At 65.6% G+C, this 24311-nt stretch overlaps 1 protein-coding gene across 1 annotated transcript in view; it reads left to right on the top strand.

Moving 5' to 3' along the window:
• Positions 1-6861: 6861 nt before the first annotated feature.
• TPO (thyroid peroxidase) overlaps positions 6862-24311 on the top strand; it is a 34837-nt gene continuing 17387 nt past the window's right edge. Inside the window, exons 1-5 of the mRNA XM_026009207.2 lie at positions 6862-6991; positions 11508-11592; positions 16254-16423; positions 17562-17694; positions 22190-22319. Coding sequence (XP_025864992.2) covers positions 6862-6991; positions 11508-11592; positions 16254-16423; positions 17562-17694; positions 22190-22319 — 648 coding nt within the window. The remainder of the gene's footprint in view (positions 6992-11507; positions 11593-16253; positions 16424-17561; positions 17695-22189; positions 22320-24311) is intronic.

Here is a 24311-nt window from a genome sequence, read left to right as displayed (position 1 = left end):
TCAGTAACTGACTTCACTCAGCATCGTGCCCTCCAGGTCCCTCCACATTGAAGCACATAGTGGGTATTTCTTGTTTTTTTTTATATATAAATTTATTTTTTATTGGTGTTCAATTTGCCAACATGCAGAATAACACCCAGTGCTCATCCCATCAAGTGTCCCCCTCAGTGCCCGTCACCCATTCACCCCACCCCACCCCCCTCCCTCCTCCCCTTCCATCACCCCTAGTTCATTTCCCAGAGTTAGGAGTCTTCATGTCCTATCTCCCTTTCTGATATTTCCTACCCATTTCCTCTCCCTTCCCTTCTATTCCCTTTCACTATTATTTATATTCCCCAAATGAATGAGACCATATAATGTTTGTCCTTCTCTGATTGACTTACTTCACTCAGCATCATACCCTCCAGTTCCATCCACGTCGAAGCAAATGGTGGGTATTTGTCGTCTCTAATGGCTGAGGAATATCCCACCGTACACACAGACCACAGCTTCTTTATCCATCATCTTTCGATGGACACCGAGGCTCCTTCCACAGTTTGGCTATTGTGGACATTGCTGCTAGAAACATCGGGGTGGGGATCCCTGGGTGGCGCGGCGGTTTGGCGCCTGCCTTTGGCCCAGGGCGCTATCCTGGAGACCCGGGATCGAATCCCACGTCAGGCTCCTGGTGCATGGAGCCTGCTTCTCCCTCTGCCTGTGTCTCTGCCTCTCTCTCTCTCTCTCTCTCTCTCTCTGTATGACTATCATAAATAAATAATAAAAAAAAATTTTTAAAAAGAAACATCGGGGTGCAGGTGTCCCGGCGTTTCACTGCATCTGTATCTTTGGGGTAAATCCCCAGCAGTGCAATTGCTGGGTCGTAGGGCAGCTCTATGTTCAACTCTTTGAGGAACCTCCACACAGTTTTCCAGAGTGGCTGCACCAGTTCACATTCCCACCAACAGTGCAGGAGGGTTCCCCTTTCTCCGCATCTTCTCCAACATTTGTGGTTTCCTGCCTTGTTAATTGTCCCCATTCCCACTGGGGTGAGGTGGGATCTCATTATGGCCTTGATCTGTATTTCCCTGATGGCCAGTGATGCGGAGCATTTTCTCATGTGTCCCTAACAGTAAATTTATACCAGCAATGAGAATATTAAATAATATATATTTTCCTGAGCAAAAGTTTTCTCTTGTAATGAATTTTTCCTTTAAAACTGGAACCCAGGGGCAGCCTGGGTGGCTCAGTGGTTGAGCATCTGCCTCCAGCCAAGGGCATGGCCCTGGGGTCCTGGGATCGAGTCCCACATCGGGCTCCCTGCAGGGAGCCTGCTTCTCCCTCTGCCTGTGTCTCTGCCTCTCTCTGTGTGTCTCATAAATAGATAAATAAAATAAAATGCTCTAAAAATAAACAAAAGTGGAACCAAAGGCAAATGCAAAACCAGACTACCCGGTGTGTCATCGGGGTAAGGCAGCGGCCTGCGTGTGCCAGCAGACGTCTCTGGCTGCGTCTTACCCTCACACACGGACCAGAGTCTTCCTCACCCTCGGAGGTCTGGTGGCGGATTGCCCAGTGAGACCCGCTGCCCGTCACGGTCCGTGGAATCGCCCCGCCGCGGTCCGGGATCGCGTGCCAAGCCTCCGCCCCGGGAGCTCTGGGGGGCCGTCACGTGGCCACTCGTCCACGGGCGAGGGCTTTTGTGAGCCTTCGTAGGAGCACAGCCCCGACCCAGAGACGCTGACACGGGGCGAGGTCGGGCCCGGCCCTGCGTCATTGGCTTCAGGTCGTGCGTCCTCGGGCCTGAGGGAGGTGCTGCAGCTGAGCCCCGCAGCCTCTCCCGCCCCGGAGGGAAAGTGGGGGCTCAGCGCACAGGTGCCCGGACGGTGGAGCCGGCCCCGCGGCCCCGCATTTCGGGCGATTGCTGGCGCCCACTTACGTGTATTCTGTTTGGAAAATAAAGTCACTCTTGGCTTATACTCTCTGATTTCAAACTCAGGATGTAAATAATTTGGGTGGTTGCCTCTGCTCTTTTTTTTTTTTTTTTAATTAATGAGTGTCTTGATGTTACTCGAGAGCAGAGGACAGGAAAGCCCGAGGCGTGGGCCACGTCCAGTCCAGGGACGGTATTTGTAAACGCAGCTTCATTGCAACGTGGCCATGTTCATTCACGGGGACCTTGGTGGCCGCAGGGAAGCCAGGGCGGCCCCGGAGTCCCGAGCAGGTGCCGCCGCCGCAGGGCCCTCCTCACCGCAGGCTCACGGAGCACGTACTCGGACCACTTGCTAGTTACGAGATCCCGAGCACAAAACTCACGTAACCGAGTCCGTCCTGGGCGCTGGGCCCCCAGACACAGGGACATGGCAAGGACCGGGTGGTCGCACTGCCCCGGGCACGGTGCCCCCAGGCTCAGAGCAGGGCCCGCTGCTTCCCCCCAGGGAGGGACCTTACAAACCCCCGGGCCCCACAGGTGGCGGAAAGAATGTGACTCGTCTTCTGTGACGCTGTGGGTGCCGCCAGGGTGGAGGGAAGCGTCTGCGGGAGCCGAGGACAGATGGAGACTGCCGGGGCCGCCCCAGCTGGGGACCTGCGGCACTCGTGGGAGGTCCTCCCCGAGGGCAGCGCCCCGTTCAGACGCTCGGCATGCGCTGGGAAATGCGAACTGTCTGGGTGGGCAGAGTCGGGGGGCTCGAGCCCCCGAGAGCCGCAGTGGCAGGGCCCGGCCGTGGGTCAGGGAGGCAGGTGGCAGGTGCTCTGGACAGACAGACGCAGCAGGGCTGGTGTGAGCGGAAACTCCGGGAAGCCTGCGGGGAGCTCCGTAGAGATGGGCTCGCTCGCCTGAGCTCCGGTCGCCCCGAGGCTGGCGGCCCAGCAGCTGCGGCCCCACGGCGGGAGGAGGGGCCCCGTCCGTGCAAGGGCCTCCGTCCTGGGATGCGGCCACGGTGGCCAGAGCAGGGCCCGCGGGGGTCCGCCCCATCGGAGTCCCAGCTGCAATGTCACCGGCAGGCGAAGGCCCAGACCCCCCACACCTGTGCCACGGGGGACCCCGAACCCAAACCCGGAGGTTGTGCCCTGGCGCTCAGCCTCGTCAGCCCCCACCGGGCCTGACCAGGTTCCTGCAGCTCTTCCAGGCCAGGCCCGTCTGCCCTGACGGCCAGCTGCCCGCGCTCGGTCCCAGCCCCCCCACCCCTGCATCAGTCCGTCCGCATGGGCCCGGGCCCTCTCCCCGATAGACCTGGCAGGTGCCGGCTGACTTGAAGCGAAGCGTGGGGGACGCGTGGCTCCGGGAGGAACTCCCCGAGTGTGAGGCACGTGAGCCTGGGCACAGTGGGCACCTCACACCCGGGAGGGTCACACGGCCCTGAGATGGCGGCCGGCACACGCACCCTGCGCCGCGGCCTGTTCGAGGTGCTGGGGCCTTCCCCGCACACCCTCCTGCCGCCTGTTCCGGGGGGCGGGAGGGGACCCAGAAACGTGCTCCCAGAGCCTCTTACAAGCAGTCCCTTGTGTCAACCCTCCAAGGTGGTTATTTTCACTCTCTCAAGGTCAGCAACAAGCCTGCAGGAAGGTCGACGACCTCGGAGAGATTTTCTTAGAAGAAACAGAATGTTCTGGAACACGGTGACGACATGGAAAGGAGAGTGTGTGCCCCACTCCGCAGGTGGACGGGAGCCAACCCCGGGGCAGGGCGCCTGGCCTCACCGAGCCTGTGAGTGGCTCTTGTGGTGGAAGCTTCTGGAAGGATTCAGGGGAAGCCAGCACCCGGAGGCTCTTGGCTGGGCCCCTGCCAGCGACGCCGTGGTCCTGGGACCGCCCCAACCCCGGGCGGAGGGCGTCCTCTAACGCAGGGCCGGGGATGCTTCCAGGAGCCGAGTCGTGCGGTGCAAGCTCCACTGGTGGAAAACGGAACAGCCACGTAGTCCCGCGGGAAACCTGCTCTTGACTCGTGCGGGGCCGGGACCCCGGGGCCGCGGCTGCCCCGTGTGCTGCTGTACGGCCCCTTGACGTCAGAGCCCCCCAGATATCCAGCTCCCGCTCCGCCCGCGCCAGCCGCACCTTCTCAGCGGCACTCGCCACGGAGAAGACGCGCTTCTGTGTCACAGCCCGGGCGGACACGCCCCGTCCCTACACGCCGAGAACTGGGTTCATCTCACACGCGGTTTACAGAGACGAGCTCAGGACATTTCTATTGATTTGAATAAAAAGAAATACCCCTTGACTCTTTTTTTAAACGATTTTATTTGTTTATTCATGAGAGACCCAGAGGGAGGCAGATCCTGGGGTCCCGGGGTCGAGTCCCGCGTCGGGCTCCCCGCATGGAGCCTGCTTCTCCCTCTGCCTGTCTCTGCCTCTCTCTGCGTCTCTCGTGAACAAATAAGTTTTAAGAAAAAGAAAGAAAACGAAAAGGAAGTCTTTGGTAAGAAACCCCACTGGGTCCACTGGGGCGTGGACGACCGTGTGCTCCCCAGCAGCCCTCGCGTCAGGAGGGGAGCACACAGGACACCCGAGGGAGGAGGCGTTGGGAGCAAAGCCAGCTCCCCGGGACTCGCCGTGGGCCGACTGGGAGCCGCCGCGGAGCCTGGAAAGGAGGTTGGATGGAATCTTCCAGAACCAGGCGATGGCTCGCTGGGCTGCAGCAGGAATGGGAGTGAAAATCAAGCTTCTGGACCCCTGAATCCCGGGAGTGAGGGGCGCACGAGCACCAGCCTGAGCAGACCTGCGTCTCCCCAGCAGCGAGCCCTGGGTCCGGGACGGGGCCTGAGGGCGGCATCCTGCACACTGTGCACCCCCCACCCCGGCTGCCTGGGTGCTCGGTGCTCGGTGCTCGGCCCGGGTGTGGGGACGTGTTGCCGTCTGTGAGGCCCCGACGCCCCGGACATCCCACCGCGCTTCGCTGCTTCGGGTTCTACCCTGAGTTTCCTTGTTTCCACTGGAACTTCTTGTCCACCTTTGTCTTGGTGGAAGAAAAAATCTATTCCTTCCCGTCACGTTCCTCCTACTGTCGTCCTTCTCTGGGAGCACCTGGCGTCCTTCCCACGCTCGCCGTTCCCCCCGTTCCCCCCGGGCCCTGGCTGCCTCCCCGCAGAGCCTGTGATGCTTGCAGGATGCTTACGGCACCACCTCCTTGTAGAACTCCAGGCTTTTCCCCACAGGCTGCCCCACCTGCCCCACCTGGACCTCCTGCCCCACTCGCCCTACCCACCCCACCTGGACCTCCTGCCCCTCCCACCCCACTTACCCCTCCTGGCCCACCTGGACCTCCTGCCCCACCTGGACCTCCTGCGCCACCTGGACCTCCTGCCCCCCTGGACCTCCCGCCCCTCCCCGCTCTCCCACTCCCGGCGTGCTGCGTCCTTGCATCTTCCCCCAGGGGCTCTTCCCGGGGAACCTTCCTGCCAAAGTCTCTAGAAACGGACGCGCTGCCGTCCTGGGCCTTTGCCCCTTGCATCCCTCGAGCCTCCGTGCCGCGCGTCTTCCTTGCTCTCTGGCCGCACCCTTACTGGGCTCAGTGGATCTTGGAAGAAACTCACACAGCAACAGCTAAATACGCGTATTTCTAGCCGACAGATTATTTCTGCAGTTGATGCTGGGCCGGAGGTGAGGGCGTCGCCTGAGAAATGCTGCAGAACGGCTGTGTAGACGGGTTGGGGCGATCGAGCCTCCCACGGGTGTGCGTCCCCCTCCCCAGGCCCCATCGACGTGGGGCTTCCCGCTGTCACCGTGACGGAGGGGAGGGGCGCCCGTGAGCCAGCGATGGTGTGGCTCAGGCTCTGAACGCCGCCCTCCTCAGTCCCCGGGCGTCCCCGACCGCCACCGCCCGCCCACACGCATGCCCCTGCCACATACCAGCACGGCTCCGAGCCTTGGCCAGCACAGACCTGGTCCCCGGGGTCCTGCAGGTCCGAGCTGAGGGCGCCGCAGGGGAGCAGATCCGGGCCGCAGGGCTGGTTCCTTCTGGGGCCCCGGGGGAGAGTCCACCCCACGATCCTTCCGGCTCCGGGGCACCTGCGTGGTCGTGGTCCCGGTCCCAGCCCTCCAGCCCCTGCCGCCGCCCCCAGGCCTGCGGCCTCCGTCGCCCCATCTTGTGTGCCGGGTCCCGGGCTCCGGGTTCAGATGTGACGTTGCTGGACCCCTGCTGCCCCTCGCCCCTCAGGATGGGTCTACGTGTCCGTGAGGACCCGCGAGGACCTCGGCGAGGGAAGGCCGGCCCACGGCGCATCGTTAGCCCGAGGGAGGCCCCGCGGCCGCGAGCTAGGCTGACCGCATTCCTGCTGAGTCCGCGGCCGAGACAAGGCCCACCCCGAAACCCTGCCCCCACCGGCCAAGGGGCCCTGGGCCCGTCTTCGGCCCGCGATGCAGACCCGGCCCCAGGTCGGCGGGAGCCCTGCCTCCTGCACCCGGCATCCGTGCCCGCCTGGCCCGGGACAGGGGCCCGCTGGCCGCACGGACCCAGGACTGTGACCCCAGGCGCCCGGGCTCGCGGCCCACCGGGAATGGCCGCATCCGAGGGGCGACCTGCTGGCTTCTCCCCTCTACACGCACACCCTTCCCCCCTTCTTCCATCGCGGGGCCGGGGCTCCGCCTCTCGAGGACCTGCTCAGGCGACGCCAACCTGTGACGGCACCAGGCAGCCTGGCGCAGACCCAAGGCCCCGGAGCCGCCACGGCTCCTGACGCTCGAGTGGGCGCCGGAGGGTTTATAGGGCGGCAGCCTCGGCCCCGCGCAGCCGCACCCTCGGTCCGGGAGGCGACCAGAGTCTCCCAGGGCTTCAGACGCAGGCTGTGGGGTCGGGGCCGGTGTCGAGACGAGTAGGGAAGAGCCGAGGAGAGAGCGTCCAGCTGACGACCGAGTTCCCAGAACAGCCGCCCCGAGGACGCTGCCCCGATGGTCGGCCTGGTCCCCGCCGGCTCCGCCTGGGGGGTGAGAGCACTCGCCGTCCTGGGCGTCACGCTGCTGGTGGCCCTCGCGCGCGGCCTCCTGCCCTTCCTCCTCGGGGGCCGGGACCTCCTGTGGGGTGAGTAACACGAGGTCTGTGACCATCGACCCTCGGCGAGGTCACTGTCCACGGCCGCCGTCGGGGGGCTCGGGGGACCCCAGCACAGCCCCACGTGTCCTCTGATCATTGAGAATCCCTGTATTACCTGCTTGAATATCTAAAAAAAAAAAAAAAAAAAACATTTCTTTGGGAGAAATTGCTTATGCCTTTGCCGTAGAAGCATTTCCTGTGAATGATGCATGTCCTGGAAGCAGGGTCCTGGGTGACAGACGGGGCTGAGAGCCCACCCCAGCCGCCAGCGCCGTGGCTGTCCCGCAGACGTGCTGCCAGTGAAGGAGCTGGTCCTCTTGCTTCCTTCCATAAAAGCCACAAACTAGCAAAGCCAGAAGTCGGGTGGCAAACGTGACCAAGTGGTCATGATCGGAGCCGTTCGTCAGACCGTCGCCGCCTGCCTGCAGCACATTTTTAGATTCGGGAATCACAGCTCAAAAAACCGGGACGTGTGGTCCCTGCAGCGTCGCTAGAGCGATACTGTCATTGCCCCGTCTCCCGGAGTCGGATTTTCTTCCTGCTTAAACCCGGAACACGTGTGTGAGTGACGCACAATGCACCGTCTGACCAGGACGCCGCGCTCCGGGGTATTTTATTGCCAAATGCCGTATTTTGGAAGCTGCCTTATTAACTGCTCACGTTACTTAGAAAATACGTTTTCTCTCCCAGTGCTCCCAGTTTACATTCACTAATATAACGGATCATTTTTTTCCGGTTGGCGACCAGCTAACAGCAGCTTAGAAACGGCACGATCGCTCCTGGGGAACCTTCAAAGATCATGTTCATCGGTCACATTTCACTGCAGCCGAGTTAACTAGTGATGCTGCTGTGCTTCTGCGTGAGTTCGGGTTCTTATCACCGGACCGGGTGGGGTCTTCGTCGGGCTGGCAGCCGGGAAGAGGACGCCACCCAAGGGGGCCCAGCGGCCCGGGTCCGGGGTCCGGTCACCCCCAGGGGCCCCAGAGGCCAGAGGTGCAGCTGTGTCCAAGCTCACTGTCTTTCTGGGTCCTTCCATGGAAGCCCCACACCTGGACCGCAGACCGGCTGACACACGGTCAAGGACACATGTAGGTCCTGGACACGCACACCTGAGGGTCAGGCTGTGGCCTGCAGCAGTTTGGGGGCAGGAGCGAGGCCGGGGCCCCCTTGTACTAAGGCACAGCTCCAGAGTGGGACCCAGGCGGGCTCAGCTCGGGGGGCAGTAAACGGCGGCGCCTGAACGTTCTGGGCAAGAATGAGTTGGTGGTGGAGGGAGATTTAGGGGTTTTTTCAAGATTGTATTTATTTGTTCACGAGACACAGAGAGAGAGGTAGAGACCCAGGCAGAGGGAGAAGCAGGCTCCATGCAGGGAGCCCGATGCAGGACTCAATCCCGGGACCCCAGGGGGGTCATGACCTGAGCCAAAGGCAGACGCTCAACCGCTGAGCCCCCTGGGCGTCCTGGGAGATTCCATTTTTGCTTGAAAATACCTGCATGGCCCCGCGAGCCTAAGGAGAGGGCGAGTGCCCACTGCAGACCAGTGGAGGTCCCCACGGAGGTCGTGTTCATCAGCACAGGGTGGGGGGGTGTGCGTCGTCCGTGCAGAGTTGAGACCAATGCACCATCACCCCCACGGCAAGTGCCACAAGCTACAGCTGCCACGGAGAACTGACGCCCGGGAGCCGCGGGAGGCGCCGCAGGTCCCGCAGGAAGCTGCGAAGCAGCTGAGGCCAGGATGTGCCGCGCCCGGGAAGGGGGCAACCTCCTCCGGCCCATTGGGTCTCGGCCAGCCGCCTCCGTCAGGACGGCCCCCGGCGCAGGGCTCGGAGCGAAGCCAGTCCCAGGTCAGGGTGCGGCGACACGGGGGGCCCCGCGGGGTGCGGCCTCCCGGAAGGCAGGTCCGGGCGCCCCTGCCCTTGCCTGCCGGTCACGAGCACTCCGGAAACGCTCCACTTGCTTCCTTGGGCAGCGCGGGGATAACTGGCCCCGGCCTCCCAGGCTCCAGCCGCCCACACGTACACGATTATGTCCCGTGGAGCGGGGACCGCCTTGGAAGGCAGGTGTCCTCCGGTCGGACCCGCCCTGGAACTCTCCGGAAGGGAGAGGGCAGGTGCAGAGTCGCCAGGTCTGAGACGCTGGGGGGTGTGGGGCGCGGAAGGAAGGACGGGCCTGCAGCCCCAGGCAGGACAGAGGATCTCAGGAGTCGCGTCTGCGCTGCCGTGATCGCACAGGACGTCCGCTCAGTCCTCCGATGCCAGGACGGATGTCTCCTGGGTGGACAGTCTGCTCCCCTTTCTTGCTCACAGGCCCCTAAACACTCGGGGTCTCCCCTGATAGCGGCCATAGGATCCCTTTGTGACATTAATAAGGAGAACGTGGAAAGCTCTCAGGTGACCCAGGGTGGGGGCTGGTGGCCGCAGGACCCACCATGGGATGCGAGGCCCCAACCCCGCCTCTGGGGAAGGAACAGGCCGGAGGGTGGACCCGGCACCAATGGCCAGAGACTTGGTCACCGTGACTCTGTAACGAAGCCGTTACAATCCCAGAGGCACGGGGCTTGGAGCGCGTCCGGGTTGGGGAACAGACGCCCCCGCTGAGCTGGCCCCAAGCGTCATGGGGACCTCACCCCACACATCTGTCCTCCGCTGCTGACTTGCATCCTTGAGCAAACTAGTGGATCGAGTGTTTCCTGAGCTCCGCGGGCCACTGCAGAGTCGAGGGGCTAAGGACCAGGTCCTCGGAGCCCCCCGGGGGTGGCCGTGGGCCACAGGCACAGCTGCCGGCCTGGGACTTGTGACCTGTGTCCTGTGGGCTGAGCCCCCACGCCCTGGGCTGTGACGCCACCTCCAGGCGGATCCTGCAGGACTGAGTGGAAATCGGAAATCTGGGACGGCCAGCGACGGCTGCTGCGGGGTGTGGGGATCCCCCTCCCAAGCTGGAGCCGGCCCTGAACCCGAAAGCCCACCGACCCAGCTCCCGCAGACGCGGCCAGGGACGGTCACACCGGAGAACCAGGTTTCCCTGGGCAAGGGTTGTCGGCACCAGAACGTATTTCATACCCACACAAGCCTGTGACGCTGATGTGAAAATGCCAGCAAAGGCTTGGTCGGAAGACAGTGGAGGAGACAGGAGGGGGGAGAGGAGGCCCAACAGGATGGGCGGAGCCCCACGGCCCCACTAACGGCCACCAACGTCCGGGGTCGCCTGCGCCATGGACCCGCTAACTGGCCCTGGCCACTGCCCGGGAGAGCCAGCGCTCGGTCTGCCATCGGGAGGAGACCCCGACGCGGACGAGCTCAAGCCCACCCTTCAGGAGCCCACGCGGGAGGCGCACACAGGGGTAGGACGGACTGAAATGCGTTTCCCGGTGCCGGACCCCGTGGCGTGTCGGGAGGAGCAGCCGGGAGCACCCGAACCCGAGGTGAAGGGTGCGCGGGGCTGAGAAGTTGTCCCCAAGGGGACGGGCTCCAGCCGACGGCGAGCGCGGTGCCCCAGGGAGGCCCTGCAGGGTCCCCACGGCCCCGGGGTCCTGGCGGCCGCCCCGCGTGGCACAGGCCGAGCAGCTGTTTGCTCTACGAGGCTGGCACAGGTGCCGCCGCCTACCGGGCCGCAGGTGGAGGCCCTCCCAGCCCCGCGGCAGGTGAGCAGGTGAGCGCGGGCCGAGGTCAGCACCGGAAGGTGAAGGAAGGGACGAAAGGCCGCCGCTGAGCTGGTCTTCGCCGGGCCTTGCTGGCCGGGAGGCCGGGAGCCACCGAGGGGTCACGGGTCGGGCCTGAGGAGGGGCGCTCGGGGGGCTGGCGGCGGGGACCGGGGAGCAGAGCCGCCCCTGACGCCGGGAGCACCTCCCGCCTCCGTCCCAGCGATCCCCGGGCAGCGGAGTCGACATGAGCACTGGGCCGGCGGTGCAGCCTCGGGGGGCTCCCGGGGCCTGGCTCCAGAGCCGCTGCGTGGACCCGCAGGCACAGGGTCCCGTGGGCAGGGCGCCCGTTGCCTCTGCGATTGCCACGGATTTCCCGAGCCCCCGCGCGGCCCCACAGCTCGCGTTGTCACCCCCAAGGCCAGCACGGGGCCCCTGGGACTGTGCTCACACGGCGCGCAGGGGGTTAGGCCTCAGTGTACCAAGTTCCCGGGCACTGAGTGCTCGGGGCATAGGACGCGGTAAATGGCTCCAGCGTGAAATAAAACGCAAGTCTTGTCGTTGGAAACCGCTGCCGTATGGGAGTAATTCATCTTGGTGAAACGCGCAGCTTAAATCAGGGAAATATCATGAATTCACCGGGTCACTGGTCAGGTAACGGGACTCAGGGCTCTCGGGGTCACCAGAGGGCGTCTGGGCGGGCGCGCGGCTCTGCGGGGGGAGCCCCTGCCCCTGGGACGCGTGGAAACAGGGCCCACGGGGCACCCGGGTCAGGACCCCGCACACGGCCCCGGAGCCCGTGGGGGACACTGGCCGTGGCAGAGGGTGACACACTCGAACCTGCCTGGTGGTGCCTTGTCCCACAGGACAGAGCGGAGAGGCCAGTGTCCTCGGCATCGTGGAGGAGAGCCGGCGCCTGGTGGACGGCGCCATCCAGCACACCGTGAGGAGGTAGGTCTCTCCGCGGGGCCGGGCGGGGCCGGGCGGGGCCGGGCGGGGCCGGGCAGGGCTGCGGAGCCCTGGGCCGGGGCAGGGCACCGTCCACCACCAGGCCCCATCTCCAGTCTGCCAAGGAGGAGCTCACCTCCCTGGCTCCGTGGCAAGATCCTCAAAGAACGAGGCACAGAGCAAAGCAGGGTGATCTCGCCGGGACTCGGCACCGCGGTCCCAGTGGCAGGCGGGGGTCCGGGCGGCAGGCGGGGGGTCCCAGTGCCCAGTGGGGGTCCAGGCGGTAGGAAGGGGTCCCGGTGGCAGGTGGAGGATCCAGGTGGCAGGTAAGGAGTCTCGGCGGCAGGTGGGGGGTCCAGGCAGCCGGCGGGGGTCCAGATAGCAGGCAGGGGGGCCCAGCAGCAGACAGGGCTTCTCGGCGGCAGGCAGGGGGTTCCAGGTGGCGGCAGGGGGGTCCAGACAGCAGGTGAAGAGTCTAGGCAGCAGGTGGGGGATCCTGGTGGCAGGTAGGGTTCCAGGTAGCAGGCGGGGGTCCCGGTGGCAGGCAGGCTGCTCTCCTGGGGGCAGAGAGGAGGAGCCGGGAGGCCAGAGCGGGGTGGGCTGGACACGGCCTCACGCGGGCGTTCGCTGCAGGACCAGGTCCACCTGCTCCAAGTCCTTGAGAAGCACCTTGGTTTTAGATGCGTGAGGACATCAACACTAAGGGGCTGAGGTCACAGGAGGTGTCGTAGAAGCAGCAAGGAGCAGGTCTTAGCCTCAAGCTCCTCTTGTCGGCCCTTGACTCATAACCACATAAGCTCCCACAACGGGTCACAGGCGGAGTCGATTCTTTCCAAATTGCCATTATTTCGCCCGAAAAACCCCCTGCTGTCCATCTTGGCTGCAAGCCAGTTTTCACTTGTCTTCTAAGCGCTTGAGTCCACGCGGGAAAGAGAGAGACACCACGTTTCTCGTGCCGTCGGGGGAGCGGCGCCATGTCAGGTTACCCTGAAGAACGGGGACGGTCGTGGGGGACGGTCATGGGGGACGGTCGTGGGGGACGGGCTCGCGTCCCCGAGGATGGACTGCGTGCTGGGAGCGTGTGGGACTCAGCGGGGGCATTTTATGGGAAAGATCTGCTTTTGGAGGACCCTCGAATCATGCTTGACTCACTCAAACTGTTTCTTGAGCCAGTGCCGTCTGCAGTCCACGCAGCGGGCTGTGCGCCGGGTGCCGGGCCTGCAGGTACCGGCCGCGCTTCACGCCCCCACTGCACACGGGCACGCGGCACCTGCCCCTGAGGACGGACGCGCTGCAGGTCACCAGACACGTGCGGCGCTCGACCAGCTGCGGAAGCATCAGCTTGCAGGAAAAATTTTAAAGATTTTATTTATTTACTCATGAGAGACCCAGAGAGAGGCAGAGACCAGGCCGAGGGAGACGCAGGCTCCATGCAGGGAGCCCGATGGGGACTCGATCCCGGGACCCTGGGGTCACGCCCTGAGCCGGAGGCAGATGCTCCACCGCCGAGCCACCCAGGGGCCCTAAAACATGTTAATGATGAAATATTTTTACACCTCGAAACAAATCTAATGATTTTGCGGCTGGAGAAGAAAACGGCTTTCTCATCGCGATACGCAGAGTAGGCGCCGTGACGAGCCGGCCCCGCCCGCTGTGCCGGTGGGAAAACAGACGAGGCCCTGCCCGTGTCAAGACGGCGGGGGGTCTGCGCTTTTGTGGACAGGCCAGCGGCCAGCCCGCCGCGCCCCGTGCTGATGGCAGAGGCGCTGGGGACAGGGCGTCACGCTGTCACCTCAGGGGGACCTGCAGGGTCCGTGCGGCCCGAGGCCCCTCCCTCCCTAGACGCCCTGAGCTCGGGGACCTGCACTTTGTCCGTGCAGCGGGCACGTCCTTCGCTCACCGGACTCCCCGGGGCTTCCACGTGCGCCCGGCTGGGTGGCGGCGGCTCGGGGGCTCTGGCTGCCGTACCTGTGGGTTTGCCCAGGTTGGGGATGGAGGTGGGGCTCTCCCACAGTCTCACTGTTGACCCCGTCGCCGGCAATTCCAAGTCTGCGTCCCTGAACCTACGATGGAGGCAGCACCCTAAAGTCGCCAAGATGAGGCCCCCCACCCAGCGTCACCCGCTCTTCTAAAGCTCCCGCGGTGCCCCGGGCACCCCCCCCCCAGCCCCTGCCCTGGACAGGACGGTGGGACGTTGTCTGTGCTACGCTGGACGGTTTGGCGGGGGAGACACCACCTCCGCCTTCCGACGCTGCCCCCCTTTAAGCAGACTCCATGCCCAACGTGGGGCTTGAACTCATCACCCTGAGAGCAGGACCCTGAGCCCGCCAGGTGCCCCCAAAGCTGCCCCTTTCCTAAGCATCCCTGTGAAGGTGGACGGGGAAAACGGAGGGAGCATCCTTTGCCCCATAAGGTGTCGAGAGGCAGCCCAGAGCTCCAGGGGATTGTCCCCAGCGGCGTCTGCCCCCGTGCACACGCCGCCCCGGCCTCCGCAGGCTTTCCCACGTGCCTGTCCCCGGGTCACGGCTCCCGTGGGTCTGAGCACCAGGGCGGGGGCACATCCACGTGTCCCACAGCCCGTCGGCAGGGTCAGCGGCTGCCCCGTGACCCCAAGGCTGCAGGTGAGATGCCTGTTTCTGGGGACCTCCCGCTGCACAAGCCGGGCCATGGGGTCTGCCTCGGGACCGACGGCTCCTCCCTGGGCCTGGGGGGACCTGCACCCTGGGCCCAGGCATCACTGCGGTTGCGCAGGGAGGCAGCCGCCGTCTCAGGGTCGCCCGAGGCTTGTTCGGCTGTTGGGCTCTGAGGACCAAGGACCCGGTCCCTGGGGCTGCCCGGGCCGGCCACGTCCGAAGGAAGGAAGGACATTCGTCTCCCTCCTCCCTGCGCCCTGGAACTGGGGCCCGGATTCCTTCTACCCCCTTGATTTGTGGGGAGGCTCCATGGAAACGCCACGACGATGAAACCAATCACGGACGTCATCGGCGAGGTCTTCTGAGGTGGCTTCTAGATGTTTCTTCAAAAGTCTTCTAGGACCAGCGTCCAACAGGAAGTCCCTGCGGCTGCACCCGGGGGCCACCTGGGGGCCTTGGGGATTCGGATCCAGGACACGCAGGAACCGGAAACGTGCTTGGAGGGGAGGCAGCGTTTGCTCGGGCGAAGCCGGCGGCCTCCGCGCTTGTTGGAAGAACAGGGACGGGGGGATGCAGGTCAGCGGGCAGTTGGCACCGCTCAGCGCTCGCGCATCAGGTTGGGGAGCCGCTGGGCCGCCCCCCGCAGCCTCCCTCGCGGCCCGCGACACCCTGACCCCGTCCCTCAGCCGCTCTTCCCGCTCGAAAGGCCGAGAAAGACCCCTGACCCGTCGTCGCCTCCCAGTTACGGTCGGCGAGCTAACGGCCGTTCGCTCCTTGCTCACTAACCAGGGGAAGCGGCGGCGTGTCCCAGGAAGTCATCCCACGGCCGCGAGGATCCGCCGACACTTCCGTGCTCGCTCACTTGGCCTGTGAAACAATGAAACGCGCAACCCGCGTCCTCCAAACGAGACCACTTCTCAGTGTTTTTATCCTGATCCCTGAAAGGCTTCCAAAGCGCGTCCTAGGCTAAAGCCGCGGTCCCTGCGCCGGGTGCCCGGCGGCTCTCGTGAATTCTGCTAAAACCAGGAGAAAAGTCCCATCTGTGGGTGCCTGGTGGGACTGGAAGGATCGAGCGCCCCTAAGGTCTTCATTCCCCAAGCGCATGACCCCCGTGACCTGATGCAGGCACCGCCCCAGCCGCCACGGGTCCTCTGCTGGAGGAGGGAGCAGCCGTGGTCCTGCTGCTTTGGAGAGAGACGGACGCACAGGGAGGTGGAGAAGGGGTGGGGGGTACCCGGAGGGAGCGGCTGCAGACTCAAGGAGGAAGGTGCATGAATCGGCCATGGGACCCCTCGTGCCCACACCAGGACCCACATGCTCAGGACTGTGACCCCACGTACCCCAGGCAGTGACAAGGGTCACCGACCCATCAGAGGCAGGAAGGTGCTGGCTGCAGGTGGTGGTGGGAGCGTCCTGGGGTCTGGGTGCAGGTGGTGCTGGGGAGGGTCCTGGGGTCCAGGTGCAGGTGGTGGGGGGAGGGTCCTGGGATCTTGGGTACAGGTGATGGTGGGGAGGGTTCTGGGGTCCAAGTGCAGGTGATGGTGGGGTGGATCCTGGGGTCTGGCTGCAGGTGGTGGTGGGAGCGTCCTGGGGTCTGGTTGCAGGCAGTGGTGGGGACGTGTTGGGTCCCGGGTCAGGGGCAGACGGCGACCTGGGCCTGGGCTGAGGTGATACATGAGACGCCGGGGACCGTGCAGGGCGTCCCCCACCTCCCGGGCTGTCTGGGCTCTCCCACAGCAGCTTTGTCGCCGTGTTCGCCCTTGGGGGTGATGCTCTGGCTGGAGGGGAGGAGCCGGGCTGGGAGCACTGGCTGGCCCGGGACCCTTGACGGGGTGCACATGCCCAGGGCCCCGCTCCCCGGGAAAGCACGACGAGGGCGTCCGCCTGGACTTTGGGAGGGCATCCGGGGACGCCCACCCTCCAACCCGCACGGTGCTCGGTGCTGCTCCCCGGCTCCTGCCCCCACGGTCCGCTAGAGAGCTTAGCGGTTGCTTCTGAGTGACCCACTTTATGTCCCCCCTTGTGCCGTAGAGACCTCAGCAAAAGGGGGCTCCCTTCCCCGTCGCAGCTTCTGTCTTTCTCCAAACTCCCCGAGCCGACCAGCCGAGCCATCTCCCGAGCGGCGGAGATCATGGAAGCCTCCGTGCAGGCCGTGAGGACGCGGGTCTACGGGAAGCTGGGGCGATCTCGGCCTCTCACCGGTGAGCGCCCCGAGGGGCAGGCCCCAGGGCCTCGACCCAGGACAGCATGGCCAAGGGAAGGTGTCTGGGTTCCCCTGGGAGGTCCTGCGGCCCCCTCCGGACCTAGGGAAATGGCTCAAGCCCCGGGCAGTCCCGTCCTGACATCGGAGACCGCGGGGGTGTTGGCCCGGCCCGGACGGAAGGTGGGGGGTTTGCAGGAGCCCGTCCAGGAGGCGCAGTCACGTGGGAGCAGTGGGTCGGGTTGAGAATGGGGGGCAGCTGGGGGTCGGGGTGAGGATGGGATCATCTGGGGGTCAGGGCAAGGATGGGGACAGCTGGGGGTCGGGGTGAGGATGGGATCATCTGGGGGTCAGGGCAAGGATGGGGACAGCTGGGGGTCGGGGTGAGGATGGGATCATCTGGGGGTCAGGGGAAGGATGGGGGCAGCTGGGGGTTGGGGTGAGGATGGGATCATCTGGGGATCAGGGGAAGGATGGGGCAGCTGGGGGTCGGGGTGAGGATGGGATCATCTGGGGGTCAGGGCAAGGATGGGGGCAGCTGGGGGTCGGGGTGAGGATGGGATCATCTGGGGATCAGGGGAAGGATGGGGGAAGCTGGGGGTCGGGGTGGGGACGTGGGGAAGCTGGGGGTCGGGGCAAAGATGGGGGAAGTTGGGGGCCAGGGCAGGACACAGGGGCATTGGGGGTCAGGGTGAGGACGTGGGGGCACCAGGTTGGGGTGAGGACGCGGGGGCATCGGGGGTCGGGGCAAGGATGGAGGGAAGCTGGGGGTCGGGTGAGGACATGGGGGCGTTGGGGCAAAGACCTGGGGCACCGGGTGGAGGCGAGGACGTGGGGCGCCGGGTCAGCAGGGGCTCGGCGGCGTCGGGCCGGCGGATGGCACCTGCTGCACAACAGTCACTGGCGGCTCCACGCCCTGAGCTCTGGCTTCTTCGCTGCGGGTCGCGGAGCCGCCGTCGCCTGTCAGCCCGTCTACGCAGCAGGAGGCGCGGGTTGATGAGCCGCAGCCTGAAGGAGAAGCCGGGCCCCCGCGGGGAGCGACCGGGCCCACGCGCGTCCCCAGCGCAGAGGTCGGCCGAGGGAGGCAGCAGGGAGGCTGGCTGCTGCCAAGGGGGATGACGCGCGTGGTGCTCCCCTAGACACGCTGCCCGAAGCCGTGCTGGACACGATTGCCAACGCGTCCGGGTGCCGGCCCCACATGCTGCCCCCCAGGTGCCCGGACACCTGCCTGGCCCGCAAGTACCGGCTCATCACGGGCGCCTGCAACAACAGGTGGGTGCGCTCCGGCTTCGCTCCGCTTCGGGGGCAGCAGGGTTGGAGGCCACCCGGAGGGGCTGCGGGCCCTGGGGGCTCTCCTCCCGCTTCTCAGCACCCTGGGCCCCCTCACACGGCCGGTCCACGGGTGTCCCCTGGAGCCACCCCATCCACCTGGCCTGGACGCCACCCCACCCCGTCCCATCCAGGAGCATCTGCTGGAGCCACCCCATCCACCGATGTCACCCCATCCTGGACACCAGCCCACCCCATCCACAAGTGTCCCCCAGGCTCCTGTCTCCCCACCCGGGGTCATCATCCAGGCCCCTGTCACCCCACCTCTGGGTGCTCCCAGGCCCCTGTCCCCCACCTCTGGGCATCCCCTGGGCTCCTGTGCCCCATCCAAGACCTCTCCTATCGCCCCAGGCTCCTCCTCCAGCCTCCGCCCCCGATGGCGCTGGGTGTGCCCGAGGGACAGGCTTGCAGCGCGGGTGTCCCCGGGGCACACAGGACACCCCACGCAGGGCAGTTCCCGGAGGCGGGTCCGTGCTGCCCACCGGCCTGCGTGTGCTCTCACCGCCTGGGTCCAGCCTGCTCCGCGGGTTCGTCCGACGGCGGTTGTGCAGGGAGGGGGACGACAGGCCGCCTGGTGTCCTCCTGACGCGTGTTCTGCGCCCCCGGATGGTTGTGGCCGCCCCCGCGCGGCCGGCTCGGACTTCGGGCTGGAGGGCACGTCTGGGGTGAGCAGGACGCAGGCCGTCCTTCCGTCCATCCGTCCGTCCATCCGTCCCAGGCCCCGCGGCGGCCGGACTCCCCTAGGCGGTTTCCGGGCTCCGGGCTCGGATGTGCGGGTCGCCCCCCGCGCGCCCTGTTTTTCACTAAGGCGTCAGCGCCGTTGGTTCCTTACTCCCTGGGGCCTGCCCACGGGTCCCGGCTCCCCTGGACGGAGGGTGGATGCACAGTGGCCTGTTTCCTGCTCCCCTCACCCCTCCTCCGTCGCGGTGCCGCCAGCTCGGGCTCGGGTCCTGCCTCCCGGCCGCGCGACCGTCTCTGGGCCACATGCGCTCAGGGCCCCGCCGCATGAATTCTGAGTTCCCGAGGGCTGGACCTAGAAGCTCCTCACTTCTAGCTTTCCCGCAGGGGCGCGTGGGCCGGTGTCCCGTGGGGTGTGGCCTGGCCTTCGCTCGCCGAGGCTGTCTGGTGGACGGTCACACCACACGAGGCATTAGCGGCAGCGGCAAGGAGGCCGTCCCGCCGGCAGTCCTGTTGCGTGACGTGATCGGCGCTGCGAGGGCTGCTGGCGTGGGAGGGGGGACGGTGCCCGTGGACGCGGGGCCCTGCTCTGCGCTCCGGAACCTGGTCCTCGGTGGGGCCTTGGTTTCCCTCGTCCGCGCGTGAGCGTGTGGGCAGCCCCCGCTGCCGCCGTCGTCCCTGGGAGCAACCCGGTCTCCAGATACGGGAGCGGGGTGTTCGGTGGGCGGCGCCGTCGGGTCGGGCCACAGGACGGGGCAGTGGCCGCCCGGTGGCTCTCGTCGGCTGTCTGGACCGTTTCTGCCTCCACGAAAGGCGACGGCGCGTACCTGGCGCAGTGTGTCGGGTTCTGAAGTGCCTGCCTGCAGCCCGCGACCGCGACACCGGAAGGGACGTCACCGCGGGATGACCGGACGCGATCTGGCCTCTTGGTTCGTGGCCCGAGGCTTCGCCACAGGCCGTGAGCGTGACCGCTGAGGCTGTGGGGAGGCTCCCGCCGGGCGGCAGCTGTGACCCACCATGCGCGGCCACGGCTGCGTCTCCAAATCGCACAGAATTGTCACGGCCCCGGCTTACGTGGGTCATCGACGACGGCCTGCCAGCCCGGCCCGCGCCCACCGCCGCCCACTGCTCGGATGGAGACCCAGAGGCCGTTGGCATCGACGTGGCGACGGAGACGCGGCCCGTCAGCGGGTCCATTCCCCGACCTGCCATTCCCCGACACTGGGGACACCTCACGGCTGCGGGACGTGACCCCACTACCCGGTGATTCTGCACGGAGCCCCCTCGCCGGAGCATCTGGCCTCCGAGCACGGAGTTCGCAGACGGAGGGACCCGCCCGAGCAACGCCTGACGTCTGCTCCTGAGGCACAGGCCCGGGGACGCCGGGCGTCAGGGCGTAATTCTGTGACAACGTAATTCTCGGGGTTCACTTGTCGAAACAATTGTCAAAACCCAAATTAAACGTGGGCTCCGCCTTCCGAGCGTGAGCAGGTGAGGGTGCACGTGCGCCCGCCCCTTCCTCTCCGGGCACTGGGTGCTCCCAGCCAGGTGCTTGCGGCTCCCGCGCCGAGCGTCCTTCCCAGAGCGGCGGCCCCGGGGCTGCGCTGACACTGCTTGAACCGGCGGCCACCGGACAGGACAGGCCGCCCGGAGCACGAGGTCGGGGGTGGTGGTGGGCGAACCCTGAACTTGAAGTGGAACAAGAGCCAGAACCACACGGGACCTGTACGGGGACGCGGCCACCCCGGCCCAGGGAGCCCGACCCTCTGAGGAAGCGCGTGTGTCGCTGCCGCTGCTGCTTGGATGGGAGACGTGGGGCCCAACACGGGAACAAGCGTCGCCAGACAGGTGAGGCTTCACGGGTTTTGGTATCGACCCCACACCCGTGATGGGAAGGCACGTCCTGGGCCCGGGCGTCCGCCCACGTGGATCCCGCCCTCTCGGGGCTTCGGCACGTCCGTGCGAGCTCCAGCCAGAGGCCCCCGCGCCGTGCACTGAGCTTTCTCACACCTCACACCGACGACGGGGCGTCAGGCACGGTGGGAGCCACGTGGGAAGGGCCGTCACTCAGAGGTCAGAGCTCCGTGAGGCCCCCAGGATGTGACACCAGGTGACACCTCAAGACACCTCAAGAGTGTGCCCCCCCCCCCCCCGCCGCCATGGCCAGGAAGACGCTGCCTGAAGCCTCCAGCCTCCAGCTCGGACAGGCGGGAGGGGGACCTGCCTCTGTCTTTCGGACCCGGGACGTCAGGGCATCGGGGTGCCCGAGCCTCGGACGGGGCACGGGCACGTCCCGCTCATCACAGCGATTTGGAGGCGCCGCGGCCCTGGTAACGTCTCCCCCAGAGAAGCTCCCGTCCGCTCACCCGGGTCAGCTCGTGACCATTTCCCCAACGCGGCCAAGGCCCCGAGCCTCACGACCCGCGATGTGCAGCGGACAAGGGACCCCACGGCGGGCAGGGCCAGTGACGCGTGAGCGACGTCGGCTGCACCATGCTGGGGCGGCCCTGTGACAGCCAGTGACCCCGCCGGCACTGTCGCCGCCCCAGCACGGCCGCGCTCCCCCCCGGGGCCCCGCGGGCAGGGGCCCACCCCGGCTGAGGACCCGCGGACATGGGCAGATGCCCCGGGGCTCTCGCGACGGCCTGGAAGCTCCTGGACGATCAACGTCCATCGGCAAAACACTCCCCACGTGGTGAAGCGAGCGTCTCCTTTGTTTAATTGGGTGACGCTGCGCCTCCCCCGGGCGGCACATCCTGGACTGTCGGTCACGGTGAACCCGTGAGGAGCCCGACCCTGTGTTCAAGCGCACGCCCGCGTCCACGCGGACCCATCCCGCCCCTTGTTCTGCAGATCAAGCCACTTCGGTGTCCCGGAGTCAACAGCGGATCGATAGTAGAACGAGGCCCCGCGGGCCCTGTGGACGCGCACACGCCCGTCGCTCCTGCCGCCGAGCCCCCCCAGGCTCCCGGTCGGGGCAGCGGCCACCAGGGACACGGTGGTCAGTCCGGGGCCACGTGGCACCAACCGCTCAGTCTGTCCCCGACACCAGGACCGAGCGTCCCCATCAAACGTGGCAAGTCTCCAAGGCCCAGACCGGCGACGCCCTCAGGGGCACCCGGTCCCCTTCAGCCCTCGGCACCGCGTCGAAATCAATCCCGTACGGAAGAAGGATCCACGAACACGCTGTCCTTGATAGCGCCGGCGACCTCGGTCGGAGCAAAGCAACGGGCGTGTGAATATTTATATTTCTGAAAACTCTAAAACCTGTAAGAAACCGTTCACCTCGTCACGATCCTGCTGACTCGGCTACATGGGTGTCCCGAGTGCCTGCACCTCGAGGCGCAGGCCAGTTACCGAGTCTGGGTCCCGATCTCTGCCAGCTCTCGCCCCCCGGCCACGTGACCTCCCGCGCCGGGCACTTGTCCGCACGTCGCCCCAAAGTGGCCGCCTGACGCCGTTCCCGGCAAAGACCCTGCAGCCACCACAGGGACGCCCGCTGCCGGGGGTGCCCACGGGGTCTGGCTGATGAACGCCAGGGAACGGGAGCACCCTGGCCATCTTAGGCCCAAATAGCCATTTTAAAAAATACCAAATTTTTCTCAACAAGAAAATTTGCATTTCTTTCATGCGTTGCACTGATATTTCCATTCTAATGCATCTATCAGTTGTTTTGTTTTTTGTTTTTTTGTTTTTTTTGTTTGTTTTTTTACAAATACAGGGTATTTTGTGATCGAACGTGTCACGTTTGTTTCCACAGAGACCACCCCAGGTGGGGAGCCTCCAACACAGCGCTGGCGAGGTGGCTGCCGCCCGCCTACGAAGACGGCATCAGTGAGCCCAGAGGGTGGAACCCCCACGTCCTGTACAGCGGCTTCCCACTGCCCCCGGTAGGCACCATGGCCCCACTGTGCACACTGCGCTGGACCAGGTCCCCGAGACGCCCCCAGACCGCCCGCCGTCTATGCCGGCCTGCTGCTGAGACCCCGCTCAGGACGGGGCTCCCCGCGGAGGCTCAGGGCTGGTCCCCTCCATCCCCCCAGCACCTGTGCACCTGCTCAGGATGGGGGCTCCCCACGGAGGCTCAGGGCTGGTCCCCTCCATCCCCCCAGCACCTGTGCACCTGCTCAGGACGGGGGCTCCCCGCGGAGGCTCAGGGCTGGTCCCCTCCATCCCCCCAGCACCTGTGCACCTGCTCAGGACGAGGGCTCCCTGCGGAGGCTCAGGGCTGGTCCCCTCCATCCCCCCAGCACCTGTGCACCTGCTCAGGACGGGGGGTTCCCGCAGAGGCTCAGGGCTGGTCCCCTCCATCCCCCCAGCCCCTGTGCACCTGCTCAGGACGAGGGCTCCCTGCGGAGGCTCAGGGCTGGTCCCCTCCATCCCCCCAGCACCTGTGCACCTGCTCAGGACAGGGGGTTCCCGCAGAGGCTCAGGGCTGGTCCCCTCCATCCCCCCAGCACCTGTGCACCTGCTCAGGACAGGGGGTTCCCGCAGAGGCTCAGGGCTGGTCCCCTCCATCCCCCCAGCATCTGTGCACCTGCTCAGGACGGAGGCTTCCTGCAGAGGCTCAGGGCCCGTCCCCTCCATCACCCCAGCACCTGTGCATCTGCTTAGGATGGGGACTCCCTGCGGGGCTCAGGGCCCGTTCCCTCCACCCCCCCAGCACCTGTGCACCTGCTCAGGACGAGGGCTCCCCAGGGCCCATCCCCTCCAACCCCCCAGCACCTGTGTCTGGCAGCTTTGCTCAGGGCTCCACGTTTTGGGAGCTGAGGTGTGGAGGGATTAGTGTCACCGGCCAGTGACCAGGACAAAACGGATTTAGATCCAGGCTCATCTAACTCGGCATCATTTTGCCTTTTCTGTTTTTTTAAATTGTTTTATTAAGATTTATTTCTAAGGGTGGAGGGGAGAGCGGAGGGAGAGAGGGAATCCCAAGCACGTGCCCTGCTGAACCCTGAGCTCAGGCCCCAGACCCTGAGGTCATGACCTGAGCGAAAACCACGAGGCAGTTGCTTAATGTACGGAGCCGCCCGGGGCCCTTCATTTTTGACATTTCGAAATCAACCCCTTTACTCCTTTACCCGCCGGCAGAGGATGAGGCGTAGCAAAGACACTTTTTAGTGTTTGGTGTCTCACTCATCGATGCCGGTGGGTGGCTTTACCCCGGCAGCACATTATTTGGTTAAGCAAGCCGTGTCCAACCCACCGATCGCCCTGGTTAAGAAGTGGGCATTTTGCCCTCCATCCGACCACTTGCTTCCGTGACTTAGTCTGTGCGGCCTCGTGCCGTGTGACGAAGGACGTCTGCAGAAACATGACAGCGACGCTCTGTTCGGCCTGAGAGGTCGGACCTGACCACAGCAGCTTGGAGACCAGCAGGCCGTCCCCCACGAAGCCATCCCCTTCCCCGGGCAGTTCTTGCCGGAGGCCACTGAGCAGGAGGACGGGTGCTCCTCGCAGCCGGGGGCCCTGTGGGAGGGCACGGGCCCTCGGGGGTCTGAGGTCCCCCAGCCTCCGTCCGCCCGTCCCTAAAGAGGGGTAACACCTTCCCCTTCCTGCTCGATGCCAGGCTGTTCAAGCCCCGCGCCCTCGGACTCAGCGCTCAGGGACTAGGGTCTGTAAACCCGTATTTGCCAGAATTTCACGGCTACTTAGAACAGTGGGGGGGGCTCAGGAGTCCTCACACGGGCTGGTGATGTCCTGCTCCTGCTGAAACTACTCAGCGCTACCACCGTCCAGGCGCGGGGCTCACGGGGCCACCGTCCAGGAGTGACGCTCTTGGGGCGACCATCCAGGTGCGGGGCTCACAGGGGGACCATCTGGTGTGCACGGGGCTACAGGGCATCCTCTTCCCCGGCCCCCGAAGCCGCATCCCCTCTGAT

Source organism: Vulpes vulpes, chromosome 8, assembly GCF_048418805.1.
Source record: "Vulpes vulpes isolate BD-2025 chromosome 8, VulVul3, whole genome shotgun sequence".
In the NCBI taxonomy this organism is placed as follows: domain Eukaryota; kingdom Metazoa; phylum Chordata; class Mammalia; order Carnivora; family Canidae; genus Vulpes; species Vulpes vulpes.
The sequence above is the reverse complement of the archived record's forward strand: the minus strand, read 5'-3'. Positions and strand labels throughout refer to the sequence as shown.